This window comes from Phyllostomus hastatus, unplaced genomic scaffold (genome assembly GCF_019186645.2).
Source record: "Phyllostomus hastatus isolate PE091 unplaced genomic scaffold, TTU_PhHast_1.1 phas_scaffold_39, whole genome shotgun sequence".
NCBI classification, from domain to species: Eukaryota; Metazoa; Chordata; class Mammalia; order Chiroptera; family Phyllostomidae; genus Phyllostomus; species Phyllostomus hastatus.
In genome coordinates, this window is record NW_025334028.1 from 5,721,735 (window position 1) to 5,739,888 (window position 18,154).

The 18,154-nt window shown below is 40.1% G+C and overlaps 1 protein-coding gene across 16 annotated transcripts in view; it reads right to left on the reverse strand.

The window, feature by feature from the left end:
- The window catches only part of PARD3 (par-3 family cell polarity regulator), a 686,648-nt gene that overhangs the window by 618,816 nt on the left and 49,678 nt on the right, over nt 1-18,154 (reverse strand). Inside the window, exon 2 of one of the 16 annotated variants that reach the window (XM_045819997.1) lies at nt 13,901-13,999. The exons of the other annotated variants lie outside the window; for them this stretch is intronic. Coding sequence (XP_045675953.1) covers nt 13,901-13,903 — 3 coding nt within the window. The 5' untranslated portion in view covers nt 13,904-13,999. The remainder of the gene's footprint in view (nt 1-13,900; nt 14,000-18,154) is intronic. 16 annotated transcript variants of the gene reach the window in all.

An 18,154-nucleotide genomic window follows, 5' to 3' on the forward strand; every position in this document is an offset into this window, starting at 1 on the left:
GATATTAGGAATGCCATAGGGACATCACTACTACAAATCATTCTGATAGTAAAAGGGTAATGATGTTCATATTCTCCCTCATTAACACAGGCAAAAAAACAATCCTTTACACAGTAACAGCAAATTAAATCCAGCAGTATATAAAAAGCAGCAGTTGGGGGTAAGAAGGCATTCTGTTCACCACAACTCTGAAGAGCTCCTCTCTCTCCCTCCCCAAAATCCAAATCTTTTCTTTGTTCTCCAAAGAAAAAATTAACTGGGCCTGGAAATTAAGTGAATCAAGTGTTTGCAGATTTGGAAAGCAGTGGCAGGAAAATGGAGACAACTGTACATGGACAACAATTTTTAAATAAAAAAGAGCTTGCAGATTGAACACTTCCCCCAAACATTATGCTGTATTATACAGCTACAAATTTACATGATACAGCAGGTTTATTTTCTAAGAATAATCTGGATATCAAAAGAAGAGAAACTGAATTTAGAAAAATAAAATGAAGCCAAAAGCAATATTCACAAGGCACTCTGGGAGGTCTCCAGCCTGGCTGCAAGGGGCCTGGCAGCCTCCGCAAGGAGAGGATCCCATTCATCAAGCACACACACTTAAGAGAACCACAAGGAAGAAAATTCTCTTGTGAGTTCTCAAGAGAACACTGTGTGAGAAATAGTAAACCATATTTTCGAAATTATTCTTTTACAAGTACAGCACTCAGTTTCAAAGGCATGCTAATTTTAACATGTCCTCATTAAAGGGAAATGACCTAATACAAAAAGCAATGGAGGAAGAGACCGCTACGTGACCACAATTTGATCTGGTTACACAGCTCTAGTTTTGTAAGTTGCACAACTCTGTTCCCCAAACTTAAGAATTTTACAGCTACAAATTTCCATAGGCAAGGTCTCCATATTATAAAGATATCTGTATCTCCATGAATGTATACAGGATTATGACATCATTATAATAAGCAGTGACCTGTTTCTCTATACTACTGTATTTTGTCTTTGCTTTCTCTGCCTTCTGATCCAGAAAAATGTCAAAATATTGATTATAAGTAATCATCTTCTCTTAGGAACTCTTCTATAGATCAGGACTTAGTTTTAAGCTGTGTATAATCCAGGATGAGACCCTCCTCAGTTGCCCTATAAATTTCACTGAACTCTTATTTGAAGAACTGTTGTTCTACCTTAGTCTTTCATAGTAGTCCCCTACACCAATCGCTAACTGATGGCTGCTGAAGTCACACTCACTGCTCTGTACTCACTGACCACAGTAGGTACCTGGCAGGTATCACACTACTTGAACTACTGCTCCAAGTTTCCTTGGAAGCTACACAAAACCTATAGCTATACGTTGCATACAATTAAGAGTCTTTGTAAAACAATACTTTTTTAGGCCATAAAAAAACAGAAAGCAATCATTTGCCATTAAAATAAATGAACTTTAAGTAAATACAAAGACTCTGGGGGTTGTCAGTAACAGCTGAATCAAGTGAAGGCTCAGAATCAAGTCAAGATCTGAAATTTCCATCTCTTAACTCTTAGTCCAATATTTTTTTTCAGCGTGCCACACATTTTGCCTAAATCCTTATTTTAAAATTAAACCACATAAAAAGTAAATTCTGTAATGAATTCACAAATATTTAAAAGAGGAGCAAAGAAGTAAACCTACTAAATTCAATGAAATGAGACAAGTAAAATGGGAAATAATAGCAAAACAGTTTTCTCAGCTTCTCAGAATTGATAGGTTAAGAATGTAAGGAAAAGAAGAAAATTTGCAAGACTAAAAATCTCAGAAAGAATTTAGTCCTATTAATCCTTCCTTAAAAATCGGCTGCAGGATATTTTCCCTGTCTCTAATTCCACAGACCCCCACCAAAGAGCTCCTGGAGGCCAGCAACAAAGCACATCACCCCAGAGACAGCAAGCCTCTGCAACTGTTCCACTACAGAATAATAGTTACCCTCGGTATCTACCAAAGTGCAGTCAAGCCTGCAATCTCATTTTTCTTCTCAAAAAAATGCAGTAAAGCTGTAAAGTGCAGGACATTCTACAGCAGAAGGTCCGAAGTAAACTGCACAATCTTTTTTTTCTCCCCTTCCTTGTTACAAAATGTCTTTCAGTCTCTTTTAGAGTCTCTTGATTTTATCATGAAAATGTATATTAATTACCCTTACTCTCACAACATCTGTACGTTTCTTAGTAACAAACCCTAGCCTTGGGACAAAGAGACGAGCACCCCAGCATGCCCAGCCCTCCCCTGCAGTCTTTCTGGCCCAGGTGAGGGCCAGCACCCACCACCCAAAGGCAGAGCAGCCCCACCCTGGGTACCAGGTGGATGAGGGCCTCTGGGGAGGGGGTTCCGAGAAGACCCTGGTGTAGTCCCTGCCCCACACTGCCAGCCTATTCTTTGTCTCCCCCTCTGGAAGAAAGGGGGTGACCCTGCAATAAAGGAGTGTGCCAGGATCAGACAAGGAAACAAGAAAGTTTCTAAAGGAAAGCACAGGTTCTCAGCAATATACGGGTATCTCTAGCAACTGCAAACAAAGATAGTCTCACAATGCAGCCTCTGCTTCCTTTCACTTAGACTTTATACCCTCATTCAGAGACAACTGATTGTAAGCAAAGGCATGACTACCTTTGTCATTACTAACAAGTCAGTTTCTGATTTCTCATGGAAGGTGAACCTTTCCAGGTCTAACTGCTGCTACTGAAAAGTCACATTACAACCATCCCTCAAAGCGTTCTTTCTCTGCAAGACAACACTGGGGGTGAGGAGCATTTTCTTTACTCGCTAGGTATCTAAGATTTTAATGCAAGCTTATTTTCATGGTGTCACTAATAAGAAAAAGTATCCAGCTTTAAAAAAAATCAGTATCAAGCATAATCAGAGTTTTCTTTCTCAAAATCCCTATTATCAAACCAGTATTAATTCACAGGAAAAGAGTAAATATTGCTTCTGTGAAGGTAAAAAAAGTTGTTCTCCATTTATTTTCTCCACTAACCAAATGAACATGATAAATAGCAAAACCAGCACTTATTCAGGAAGAAAAAGTGTATAGTAAGTGAGCCAACATGTGGTTTTAAAACTAAGAAAGAATGAACTACTAAAAAATGAACTGCAATATATTTCCTAATCTAATGTATGATTTAAGAACATATAAGCAGAAAGTTTCTATTTTTTCTCTCATTTAAAGATGATTCCTTTTAAAAACTTTCATCATAATGCAATGTACAAGTATTATCCAACCAAAAAAAAGGTAACACACGCCACATGGTATATCAACAAAATACTTCAAAAAAGCACTTGGATAATACACTTCTACACTTAAAGTACTTACTTGCCTGGCTGTACATAAGAAATACATGGGCACTCTGAAAATAAAACAGACACAGCCCTGACTGGTGTGGCTCAGTGGGCTGGGCTTCCACCCACAAACTGAAAAGTTGTAGGTTCAACTTCTAGTCAGGGTCAGGGCACATACGTGGGTTTCCGACCAGGTCCCCTACTGGGGGCATGCCAGAGGCAACCAATCTATGTTTCTCTCACACATGGATGTTTCTCTCCCTTTCTTTCTCCCTCCCTTCCTCTCTGTCTAAAAATAAACAATTTTTTGAAAAAATAAAACACAAAACAAAAATCTTAGGTACTGCGGGGTTTTTTGGAATCAATAATGTAACTTCTATGTGGTGACAGCAATGGGAGCAAATACACAAGATTTTTTGTATTAATTAATAAAACAAAAAAGGTGATGTAGGTAGATACACTTTGCCTCCTCACACAACTAAAAGAAGAACAGCAAATTTAAAAACAAAAAATAACCAGAACTGCCAGAAAATTGAACTGTATGGAGAACCAACAGCCAAGGAGTTAAAGAAAAAACATTCATTTGGACCAGTAGGAGGGGCAGAGATGGGCAGCTGGGGCAGAGAGGATGATGGCAAGGCTGAAGGCCGGCGGACCAGAAGGTCCCACATTCACCTGCGGATAAACCGGGAGCGACAACTTTGGATTGAGATACACCATGCAACCCAGGATTCTAGCATGGGGAAACAGAGCCTCAAAACCTCTGGCTGTAAAAATTTGTGGGGGTTTTAGCAGGGGGAGAAACTCCTAGCCTCACAGGAGAGCTCCTTGGAGAGACCCACAAGGTCCTAGAATGTACACAAGCCCACCCATCATGGAATCAGCATTACAAGGGCCCAATTTGCTTGTGAGTAGCAAGGGAAGTAACTGAAAGCCAGCTGAGACCTGAGCAATTGGTATTGTTCCCTCTCTGACCTCTCCCCCACATGCAGTGTAACAACACAGCAACATGGGTCACCCCACCCTGGCGAATACCTAAGTCCCCACCCCTTACAATGTAACAGTCATGTTGACAAAGAAATATGGCCCAAATGAAAGAACAGATCATAGCTCCCAAAACAGAACTAAGTGATAAGGAGACAGACAACCTATCAGATGCAGAGTTCAAAATACTGCTAATCAGGATGCTCAAAGAAGTGGTTGAGCATGGTAGCAAAACAGAGGAAAAGGTGAAGGTTATACAAAGTGAAATAAAGCAAAATGCACAGGGAGCTAACAATGAAGGAAAGGAAACAGGGACTCAAATCAATGATTTGGAACATAAGGAAGAATAAATATTCAACATGAATAGAATGAAGAAACAAGAATTTTTAAAAAATGGGGAGAGGCTTAGGAACCTCCAGGACATCTTTAAAAGTTCTAATATCTGAATCATAGGGATGCCAGAAGGAGAAGAGGAAGAGCCACAAATTGAAAACTTTTGTGAAAAAAAATAATGAAGGAAAACTTCCCCAATCTGGCAAAGGAAATAGACTTCCAGGAAGTCCAGGAAGTTCAGAGAGTCCCAAAGAAGTTGGACCCAAGGAGGAACACACCAAAGCACATCATAATTACATCAACCAAGGTTAAAGATAAGGAGTCTTAAAAGCATCAAGAGAAAAGGAGACAGTTACCTACAAAGGAGTTCCCACAAGACTATCAGCTGATTTCTCAAAAGAAACCTCACTGGCAAGATGGGACTGGAAAGAAGTATTCCAAGTCGTGAAAGGCAAGGACCTACATCCAAGATTACTCTATCCAGCAAAGCTTTCATTTAGAATGAAAGGGCAGACAAAGTGCTTCCCAGATAAGGTCAAGTTAAAGGAGTTCATCATCACCACACCCTTGTTATATGAAATGTTAAAGAGACTTATCTAAGAAAAAGAAGATCAAAACTATGGACAATAAAATGACAAGAAACTCACAATTATTAACAACTGAACAAAACCAAAAACAAATTAAGCAAACAACTGGAACAGGAACAGAATCACAGAAATGGAGATCACATGGAAGGTTATCAGCAGGGAGCGGGTAAGGGGAGAATGGGGGGAAAGTACAGAGAATAAGTAGCATAAATGTGGTATAAAATAGAAGGAGGTTAAAAAACAGTATAGGAAATGTAGAAATCAAAGAACTTATACATACGACCCATGGACATGAACTAAAGGGTGGAAGGGAGAATGCTGGTGGGAGGCAGCATGCTGGGCAGATGGGAATAAAGGGGAGAAATAAAAGGGAAAACTGTAATAGCATAATCAATAAAATATATATTTTTAAATAGATGGTAATCAGAAGCAACAAATGAAGACCGTATTGCTCATGCTGCATTATCAGCCACGTGGTCAGAAAGCCCATTTCCAAAGTACAACCATTGCTTGTGTTATGAAGTTTGATTACATTCAACAGGGGAAAGGTAGATGGTTGGAATGAAAAAGATCTATCAGGCTCTGGACAGGAAGGTATCACAAAGGCTCTGATCCTTAACTGGGACTTCTCTTGTTAGTTCCTTTGAAGCAGAAGATGTGGGGAGAAAAGACTTCTTCTTTATGACCTCACAACTTCTTGTGAGACAGATCAGCCCAGCCAGATACAAAGCAAAGAATCTTTGTATCCCCACAGGCCAGTGGCTAGTGTCCATCTTTATATTTTTAAAAAATGAAGAAAAAGAATGGCTGCCTTTACCCCAAAGGCATTGAAGGGCAGGGAGGACACTATGTAGGCTCATCAGGGTCCTCTGCATTCTGAGAATATCATGCATCAGCTCAGCTATCTTTGGAGGAGGCTGGGTGGCTAAGTAATGGGTATGACTCCTCTCTGGGGGTAGAGGGTGAAGATGTGGGAGACACAGTGGCAATAAGATGGGACAGAAGAGAACAGAATAACAAATCCAACTGGAAAAAAGGTTTGGTTAAAGGAAGTATGCTAGGCACACACCTCCAGTTGGTAGAGGAGGTTTTCATACTTGAGACCTTCCATCCTCTTGAAATGACCAGGGTTGTTGAGCCAGGTAGAGATATTCCCTTCTGCTGGGAATAAAACCTCAGAGATAGCTAGACAGGAGGAAAGGAGATTTAACATGGGGAATGAACCTTATACCCCTGACTTATCATCCTAGCCTCCAGAACTGGCCATACCCCAGTGAAGGGTTCCAGTGCCAGAATGGGTGTGGGGTCTTCGGGAAGAGTAGCAACAAACGCCTTCACCCTGGCTCGAACACTGGCCAACCATCTCTGGGCTCCTGTGCCCAGAAGAACAGAGATGAGGGTGGAAGTGGAGTGAGGGAAGACAGATTGGAGAGAGTCGTCAGTCCTTGAGACTGACATTTTTCCAGTTCCCTGCATAATCACTAGAGTCCTCTTAATTCCCACATCAATGAGGTGTGAGCCTGCTGACCACTCTCCACCCCACCTGTGTGTGTAGATTAGCCATATCCCATCATATGAGTGCATACCTGCACCCATATCTACAGTATCTTGAAAGTCTTCCATCCCAGAGCATACTGGGAAGTCTGCAACTGTGAGTTCTATAAAGTTATTAGCAAAATTCAGACACTCAGTTCATCCCACAGAGCAAAGTACATCCAGAGTAGTTATTTGAGCCAGGTCCACCTGTCCAGTCAAGTCCTAAGGACAGCAAACAATCCCCACCCCCCCCCCAGCTCCTCCCATGTTACAGAAACTACATAACATTTTAGAAAAAATCAAGGCACTCGGGAAAGAATCAACAGTAACATGCTAATGAAGCAAGTCGACTTATTGAAGGCAGGGAGGGAAGAAAACTGGACAAAGGAGAAAAGGTGATGTATTTCTACGGGCCTGGAAGAGCCAACTCAATAAGATGGAGTTTCTTGGATAGAAGAAGCCTATAACCTGGATTTAGCAATGAGGAAGAAAAGAAGTAGTGACCAGAATATCTATATTCCCCCCAAGCCTCTCGAAACACCACAACCTTGAACATAAAGCAGCAGTCACCACAAATCTCTTAGGCAAAGGTGTTGGCAATAAAATCCAGGAATTGCTTAGCATACTGCTCAGGATGGACAGTAGAGATCTCTGCCCCAACCCCGTGCTTGACAGTTGGGGCTGCATAAGCTGCTTTCCTCTTGGCATCACACTGCGTGAGGATGTTGTCAAGGCCTGTGAGGTACACCTCCCTCTGGAGGGCCCCTCTGCACTCCGGGTGGCACAGGCATCAACGAATTAAAACAGCTGCCTCCACACTTGAGAGAAGGGTTAATGCACGGAAGAATTCAGATTCTTTACCCCCTACAAAATCAATTCCAGATTAATTCAAGATTAGATTCTAAATGCTTTGTTTTATGATTTTTAAAGTACTGAATTCAGATACATAGAATATTTTTGCATTCAGGGCAAATAAAGCCTTTTCAAGCAAGATTCTGGATGTAAAACCAAAAAGCCAAAAGTTAATTAAAATATCCTAGAGTGTGTTATACAACCCAAAATAAAGTTAGACAGAAAATATATTTTCAATGTGCATTGGAAAGTTACTATTATAACCAGTTCACCAGATAAACAATCCAAAGGAAAAACAGATAAATAGGAAATTCTAAATAAAACATACAAACATTTAAGAAGATAGACTCACAAGTATCAAGGAAAATAAATGACAACTTACCAATCGTTGACTACCAAATCAACAAAAAAAATTAGGCTAAGTTAATATTCACTAAAGGTGAAGAGCACAGATTGTCTTTTTTACTGTAATCTGTCAATGTATTCCACATAAAAATGTGCATTTACTTTGTTCCAAATAATTCAACTATATTCTATAGGAAAAACTCCCATAAATAGATGCATAAAGATTCTTTAGCAGTAGTTATTTTTAAAAAAATATTTTATAAATGTGAATCATTTTCATTATAGGGATGGCTACATAAGTAATGATATCTGAATACCATTATATAATCTGGGATAGGTAGTGATGATTACAGAAGACTGCTCACTAGATGCAACCTGAAATCCAAACTCAATCTAAATCTGAGCCCCAACATACCTAACCACATCTCAATCCTCTGCATTACCCCTACTCTTCCTCCTCCTCAAAGAATCTGCTCCAAATCAACCAAACCTGCCTGTCAGCTCTCAAATCCGAATTATACTTCAAGCACTCTATCTCCCTAACTTCATCAGCAATGCGTATCAAAATGCTATCCAACCTTACCAAAAAAGTTTCAAAGATTTTGCCTAAGAAATTAAATAAATGTCATTATTCAGAAATAATCTCACCACATCCTTCACAGTACAAAAAATGAAACAATTATTCCACCTTATTCATTTCTAAGTAAGTGGCAGATGTCAGCATACTCTGCTGGAATTCACTGATGTAATATGTGCAGTGTAATCCCACTTTTTTTAAATAAAACATTTTATATATGGTATACACCCCATTTGTGTAATAACTTTCTTGAAGTTACAAAATTATAGAATTTTCTTCATTTGTGTTTTCCAAGTAATTTACACAAGTAAGACTTTTTAAATTATACTCAAAATTGATCATTTTGAAGGGAGGAATATTCTAAAATGTAATCCTCAAGTTGCTTTCATCTTCTCCTTTCTTCTCTTAAAAAAAGAGAAAAAAACACATATTTCAAAGGAAATTCAATACTTGCAACTGAATATACATACTTGTTGAGGGGTTGGTTTTTTTCACTTTTTTTGTTCTTTTCACCCATTAATGAAAGGTTTCCCTTTCTTTTGCCTGAAACTGAAAACAAAGTAAGACCAAAACTTGTTGGTACCGCCAGTATGAGCTAATTCTTATGCTAAATTCTTCAAGAACACTAATCCCTTAAACAAAACTTCATTAAGTCAGACATGTTGAATCTCATTTACTTATTATAGCTCTCTCCCTTACTACCTGGGGTCTGAGAGGGGCAGACTGTGAACATCTCTCTAGGGCCTCGCACCAGTACTGCATTCTTCATCCCACAGAAAATGCTTGAGGCTACTGTATTCACATTGTAAAATAATATATTTTTATAGCCTTACACACAAACACAAACTTTTACAATTTTACTGAACAGTCTTCCTAGATGTGCACGCAAATATCTGGCTTTTTAAATGCTACTTTTTATCCACTAATGAAACACACCCCATTTACTTTGAAACATTTTCTCCCACTACTGCATTAAGAAATGATTCAACCACACAGAAAGTTGAAAGAACTACATCATCAACACTTGCGTGTACCCACTACTTAGATTCTACTCTAACAGTGTGCCATGTTTCCTTTATCACAAATCTACCCATCTCTCCATCCCTCTACACACCCATTTTGTGATGCACTTCAAATCTCAGAGATCAGTGCATTTTTTCTGTAATCACTTCAGCATAAAATCATTAACTAAAGATCAACATTAGAAACACTAAGGTTTTTATTCAGGCACATTTCTTCCTTTTACCAAGAACCGTAACAGGAATTAAAATTTTATGCAGACAGAGAAGTCCTTGACTGCATAACAGAGCTGGCTCTGGGAGGATGCATTCTCCTTGGAAAAACAGAACAGATTGCAGCCCTTAGAGATCTGGAGTCAGCCATGCACACTGAGGGGCTGCTCCTCAGAGGCCACCTAAGCTCTGGTCTGCCATCCAGCCATACAGAGCTGCTGACAAACAATCAGTCCTCTGGCCCCCAACCAGGCAATGCCATAATAAAAACAAGGTGGATGGGCCACCTGCTGCTCATCACTAGTTTATGTCACTCCCTCAATACATGCATGTTTTGTGACACTGTAATAATTTGTGCATTTATCTTCTCAAATAGTTTAATGCCTCCAAAAATCTGGGAACGATTCTCCATAGCATTCATTAAGTATAAAGCATTGCTTTAATTCAGATGTGCAGTAAAGGCCTAAAATTAAGGCCCAATGTTATGTGCTACCTTGACATCTGGAAAACCAGGAGGGTCTCTGAATGACCTACACTGATCAGGGGAAGGCAACATACAGCCAAACCATCCTCCTTACCACAGGAACCAGGCACAGTTCCTGTTTATCCCTGAGGAGTAGCCTTCAGCTCCCTGCCAGCCCATGAATTTCTCAAACAAGATACTACAAAGCCTGCTCCACAGCCCCTGCTGTTCACCCTGCTCCTGAGTGGAGGCCCCATGATTGATGCATTCTCCTCCCCTGGGCTGTGAAGGTGACTATCAGATGGTGGCATCCACCTGGTCTGTCAGGGGCCATGTGTTTGGCCATCCCCACAACCCCAGAGCAGGAATCCCTCCCTCACCAATGGGTGAAGAAAAGACGATCAAAATAAAATATTCATTTGTATGTAATACATACATGATGACTGAAGAAAAACAGATGACCATTATATTGCCCAAAAAATTGCAAAATTTTAAAACTCACAAAACAGAAAACTAGGAAAATGTAGTGATTTTCTTTGGTTGTGAGAAAATGAGTACAGAATTTTGAGCTTTACAAAAATAAAAAATATACTACTGGCATCCAAAACTCAATGTTGCCAAATATAGCTCTGACCCCCTCCAAACCTGCTCCTGCCCAGACTTCCCAACTTCAGTGACAGACACTACCAGCCACATAGCCAGACTGCCAGCCAAATGCGCAAATCAAGGGCTGTGTTTTCTGTCCACTGCCACAGCCCCACTTAAAATGGGGCTTAGCACAGACTGCCTGATTATTAAAGGTTTATGGAACAAATAAATAGATAAACGTTTTCCTCTAAGAAGTTAAGTCCACCTTTCAAGCACCCCCACAAATTTACAATATGTGTTTGGTTAAACTCAATTTAGAGCTGACTTTTTTTCATTAGCAGTGTTATTAAAAAAAAAAAGTAAGAGAAACAGAATGCTTAAATAAGTAATTCCACACTTGTCTATATTCTCTAAAAAGTGACAATAACAAAGAAAGTCTAAGGACTATTTTGGAATTTTAGAAATGTTACTGTACACATTACAAAAGGTTGGAGGCACTGAGTCGTCATCCCTGCCCCCCCCAATCACTGTTGAGATGCTGTACCATCCCAGCTGGGTCGCCCAGATCTGGCCTGGAAACATGAAGGAGGTGGGTGCAGGGACAGAGGGGCAGAGTGTTGCCCTGGTTCCAAGAATTCACTCTGCAGTGCATGTTTGAAGTCACAGGTATCTCACACATACAACTTGCTTTTCACTTTTTAACAGAGGCCACAGTTTCTGTGATTACAAGATCAAGCAAGGAGGATTTCCTATTTCTGCACTTCCAACAGTCAAAACCTGAAAGCTCTTCTGGAGAGACTGGCTCCATTTTGCCTTCAGGGATAGGTGAAATCATGCAGTTAACCCTGGCCCCACCACGGACTGGGAAGACATCTGCCACAAACATTGCTGAGTAGCATTTACCCCAGGGCCAAAGAGGTAAGAGTCATTTCTCCTTCCTCAACAAGCTTATATTTTGGGAGGTAAAACCACAGCAAGGCAGCCTGATACATCAAAGAAACAGGACCCCAAAACAAGCTGTGTCACCGCCAGAAAGCCTGGGGCAGACAGCAGATGGTTTGCAGAATACTGACCAAGGTACAGCATCCAGAACACAGGATGCACCTCAGCGAGGGCCCAGGAGGAAGGCAAGACCAGATGTGACATCTTGTAGAACGAGGTGGGATTCTGGTCTTTATCCTAAAGCTACCAGTCTTACTGTATGCAATCTGTTCAGATATTCTCTATGTTCTTCTCTTTTTTTAATGCCAGTTTTAACTCGCTAAGAATTACAACCTCTCCTCCCCCGCCACCCTCCCCACACACTGGACTAACCATCCTATGTGATACACACATCTATAATTTCAAGAAAAATAGTTTTTATTAGATAGCTGGGGGGAACAATCAGACTTTTACAAGTACCACTGGGAAAGCTGGTACTAGACTCACCTGTGCGGAGAGGTAGAATACCATTTTTAATAAACTCGATGGCACATCAAAACTGTTATATATTCAAAACCTCATGAAATGAAAGAGAACCTACTGCTAATTTTATTTGTAACTCTCAAGTGCCTAATGTACACAGTACAACAGAACATAAAGCCAGAACAAGTACAAATGGGGTTATTCAGCAAATGGCCATGGTTGATATATCTGAAAGAAATAGTCACAAACGGAAGTCAGGAAACACTAAAGCTAGAGAAGATATCTCACTCTCCCCACCACTCCTTTAAGCAAAATTTCCAATCAATGAAATGTATGTAAGTTTCTTATTAAAATGCAGTTGTCAGCTAAATGTGATGTGATATCCTGGAGTGGGCCCTGGAATAGAAAGAAGACAGTAATGGAAAAATTGGTGAAAGCTAAACAAATTCTGGAGTTTAGTTAACATACCATTGTTGGTGTCTTAGTTTTCACAAATGCACCATGGTAATGCAAGGGGAGTCTGGATGATGGGTATAAGGGAATTCTCTGTGAGATCTTTGCAACTTTTCTATAATCTAAATGCATTCCAAAATTAAGTTAACTTTTTTCTTTTTAGAGAAAGAGGAAGAAAGTGAGAAAGAGAGAGAGACATTGATATGTGAGAGAAACATCAATCAGTTGCCTCTCCCACGCCTCCCAACCAGGGATCTGACTGCAACTCAGGCATGTGCCCTGACCAGGAATTGAACCAGCAACCTTTCGGTTTGTGGGAAGATGCCCAACCCACTGAGCCACACCAGTCAGAGTTTATTTTTAAACTGCAGTTAATAAATACTAGACCAAGGCTGTTCAAGAAAAGAGAAAGTAATCAACCATTTCAAAGTACTGGTGAGGAATCTAGCAAATGTATTAAGTGTCTATTGGCCTTCTGTTAATTAAAAAGCTAAAATCCCACAGGTGCAGGGAAAGAGGGAAAGAGGGGGGAAATGGCAGGAATTGTGCTGGCAAGCTGGGAAGGTCTCAGAACCTCTACTCCAGATCCACAATTACCATGACAATCTTCCTGTGTCCCAGACTCCTAGAGACTAATGTATAAGCACCCCCTTCCACTGCTCCCAACACCATGTCCGACAGCTTTTCCTGGACTTAGGGAAGCATCCTGAACAGGTGATTTCTCTAGTGCTATGATGTTGAAATGAGAGCCAAAAAAATATTCTCTTAACTGGTATCCCAAAACTAAACACAAATTGACACACAGAGGGTCTGTTTACACATAACACAAAACATTCTCATGACCCTGAGTGGGAAACATTCTCTATCTTCTTTCAGAGAAATTGGAAAAAGAGCAGAACAAAACCTCAGAATGGATATGGGATAATCACAGAAGGCAGGGGGAGGGGGAGCACTGACACCACTCCCATCCACTCACACCCCCTCCTGCTGACACAGCCTGCTTGCTCACAGACCAGCAAGTGGGAGGGAGGAAAGATGTCGAATCACTTCAGCTAAGCAAGAAAAAAAAAAGATGGCAGCTGTTGAAAGCCAGGCCCGAAGCCCATCCCAAGAGTAGAGGGAAGAGAAAAAGGTTATCATTGCCACTGTCTGACAGCAGTTAATTCAAGGAGACACAGATGCTATGAATGAAAAATGATTTTTTTTAAGTATCAAGGGATCTGTTCTACCTACAAACAAATTTACCATTAGGATTCAGCTTCTTTCATGACCCAAGTATTTCAAAGTCACCAGCCTTCTGAATGAGTGGCAGGGACACCAAATGACTTCCTCTGTCAATCACCTCTGCCAATTAAAACAAAATGGAGATTTATCATTAGTTCCTGACAGGACTATAAAAAATGTGTTCAGAGCTGAACTGCTGTTTTGGCTCCCCCATTCTCACACCTCCACTCCTTCTACCTGTCATCTCCCCAGGCCTCCCCCACTCCCACATCAATCTGTTTTGAAGCTTCAAAATATCTCTGCCACCAGCCTGTCATGCTCCCTCCCCTCTCCTAGTGTCTCAAAGAAAAAACCTTTATTTGAATTTTTAAAAGAAATTGACATATTCTTTAGAACGAGACTTCACAGAATAAAAAAAATAATCAATGAAGTCACCAATTATACCAAGTATAGTTGGCAAACAGTGGTTTAAAGTGTTTAAAACATGAAACAACTTTAAAAGTCTATGTAAAAACAGCACCACACCAACAACCTGGCAGACTCTAAATATTGCAGACATCAGAAATCACTTACTCTTCAATTCAACTTTAAACAAAAAACATGGAAGTGTAAATGCAAATTATTTATTTTACAAAGAACTTTTTCCCAAAAGTGAACATCATGGCTTAGTGAAACTAATATACTTGCAAATGGGCTGACCATATCTCCAAACACAACAAAACAGCAAACCTAGAAATAAGAATATTGCCTGTGGAAAAGCCCACTGCTATGCTTTTACAGGGCACATAAATTTTAAAAGAGAATCTTTGATGAACAAGAAGAATGGCTAATTCCTATTTGTGTCTTTTTTTTTTCTTTCTTTTTTGGACATGAAAAATTCAAATATTTTGAACAGCCCCAAGTACAGCCCCAGTGCAGATGAGTACAGCAACTGAACCAGAGACCAAGCAGAATATCCACTGTCTACAGAGAAACTCTTTCCATGCTGGTCACTGCCATCATGGTGCTCAATATCCTTAAGGGAAAGATTCTGGGATAATATTACCTCTGATTACATATGAAAGCAATGTGCTGTGCAGTTCACTGAGAAATCTCTTAGAGTTTCACAGAAGTCAATGAAACACATACAACACATAGACATAACAACATTTAGTAAAATGCTTCAATCCAAAAAATAACGCTGGGTTTTATTTATAAACTCACAGGATGATTCTTAAGATTTTGAAATCAGCCCTGGCTGGTGTGGCTTAGTGGATTGAGTGCTGGCCTGCAAACCAATGGGTCGCCAGTTAGATTCCCAGTCAGGGCACATGCCTGGGTTGCTGGCCAGGTCCCCAGTTAGGGGCATGCAAGAGGCAATCACATAATGATGTTTCTCTCCTTGTCTTTCTCCCTCCCTTCCACTCTGTCTAATTAACAAAGTATTGGGAGTTGTGAATGCAAAGCCAAATATTTCCAGTAGTAATTTCTACTGCCACCTTGTAGGTAACTCAACTATAAGTGAAAATGTTCCTGTCATGAGTACTCTTTGCTAACACTCTCGCAGAGTTTTAAAGGGCCACAATACCTAGCCCATCTGCTTCATCTCCCTCAAACCCGATCCCAGAGAGGAGGTATTATGGTAAAGAGTTTGGAGCTCAAATAGGTGATCTTGGCTCTTTTCCTCCGAACACTTTCCCCAAACTCAAAACAGTTGTTTTTGTCAGAGTCCATCATACCAAGCTTCCTCAAAGGATTCCTTTAATCAAAGGCTCCATGACCAAAATGATTAAAAAACCACTCGTGAAAGATGCTAAACCATGTTTGCAGTATAATGGGTGAAGAGTATGAGTTACAAAAGCAGCTTTTTGAGGTGGTTCTATGGTAGACACTGCAACTTAATGCCTCAACACCTATTCTTACACACCTCTGGCCCTTGATAGCTTTGCTTGAGGTACTGGAAAAGGCAAAATCTCTTACTCACTGTTCAGGATCCCTTGGAGCTGGGATGACCACATGAAACAGTTCTCTCACCAATGAAACAAAAGCCAAACCACTCCAACAGCAGGGCCAATGTGCAGAGATGGAAGTAGGGGTACCACCTGGACAATCCTCTTGAGAAACACAGAAAATGTATGACCAAGTGCCTAAGCCAGCCAGCCAGCCACACAAATGCTGAGACTCTGACCACCAGACAGCATTCACACTGCACCAATGAGAGAGCTCCACTCTCCACCACTCTGTGCCTTCCCCTCCCCACTTGGCTCCTCTGCTAATACCCTGTACCTCCAACAATGCAGATCTGCCCCTCCACTCTGTTTCTGATAGTCCACTCGCATCAAACTCTTCTAATTCAAGGAACTAACTGCCTCTCCCTCTCCGTCCACTCTCTCCCCTCCTCCATGACACTGGCCAAAAACCACCATGAGCAGTAATCTCTATCCTCTGTTCATGCAAGCCCAAGCATCCATTCTGTGCCAGGCATTGCAAGGAATGCAGCTATAAAGGAGGACAAAGTACCTTGTTGTACAATCCCATGACAAGTGTGCCTCTATGACACATTTACAACATCCAGGCTTCCACTGCACCCATCACCAAGAATCGCTCCTTCATTTATCCTTTCACAAACAGTTACAGAGTGCCCACTGTGTCACAGGCACTTTATGAGAGGATGTTACCTTCCCAACCTTCATAGCACCTGCCAGATATACTGAGCCTGACAGTTAACTGACTATAAAGCGCTAATGGAATCAACAGGTAGCAACAAAACACCAACTGCAGGCTATCCATCAGAGGACTTTCTTCTTCTTCCACCTGATTTTCCTATATTTTACTCCCCACAACCTCCAGTCCTGTTCTCTTACCTCCCCATGTACTTTTGTTTTTAATTTATTTTCTCTATCTGCTCCAAAAATTATAAATATGACAGTCACGTGTTTTTATGGTAGACCTGGAGATCCTTATACCCAAACACTATTGTGTAGTCTAGCATATAATTAGCCAGATGCTTATTAACACCTATTATTTAACATGATTCTGGAAGTGCTAGCCAGTGCAAGTGAAAAGTAAATATATGCTATAAACACAGGGAACAGGCAAAATTATCATTGTTTAAATGTAATAAAATTGTACACCTGGAAAACTGAAGAGTTAAATCACAATAAAACTAAGATAATTCATATAGATTATAAAAATTGTTTTCTGAAATTGCTTTTCTATATATAAACTGTAGCCTGTCTAAAAATATGAGAAAAAGTTGACACTAGCAATCAAAAACACTAAGTAACTAGAAAGCATAAATGTATTAAACTTACATGAAATTTAAACTTTAAAAAATCTCAGAAGTGACAAAAAGACATAAGTAAAAGGAAAGTTTACATATGCTTTTTTCTTGGTTAATTAGAACTAACTATTTTAAAGATATGAACTACCCCCTGAAATTACTTATAATTATAATGCACTGCAAATTAAAATTTTGACAGGATTTCTATTTTATTTTTGTGGAATGAATCAGCTTTGACTAAATGAGTCAAAAGTTATAATCTCTACAAAGAAAAAGTTCATAAAAATTATGAGAACAAAAAGCCATGTGGAGGTGCCCTGTCAGAATTAAAAAACAGTTTGGGACTGAAGAGAGAAAAACAGAAAAATAATAAACAGGCTAGAATACAGAAATATTAAAACATGTCTTGTTTATGAAAGATACGGCACTTCAAGCAAAAGCCAGAAAGAGTGACTAAGAGAAAAGGAGCCCAGCAATCCCATCTCTAGAAAGCTATAGACATACTTGACCCAAACAGGAATTAGATCCTTGCTCTCCCTCCCTCCCCATCCTTTACTCATTTCCGTTCCTTCACTATCCACCCCCACCACCACACACACAACCCTAAAATTTTAGATAACAAAACCAAGAAGGCACAATGAACAGCTTTCCATGTAGAGGAGATGCACAGGGGACATGGTCTTTATTTCTTGCATGTTCTGATTCAGTTGTCTAAATGTTTATACACTTTCTATGTCAACCTGAATTATTCTTGGTAGTGATAGAAGAATCATTTTTCTTTTCTTATTTATACTCTTATATACTGTAAATTGGGGATGGGAGACACAGAGAGAACGCAGGCTTTGCTGTCAGACAAACCAGGCTGAAAATTCACCACTGCCATTGAGCTGGATACAACCTTGAGGAAGCTGATTATCCGCTACAAAATGATACCTTCACTGAGCTGTTGTATTAGATGCAATAAAAATTCTCAGCCTTGTACCTGGCACATAATTCCAGAAATTATGTGTGGC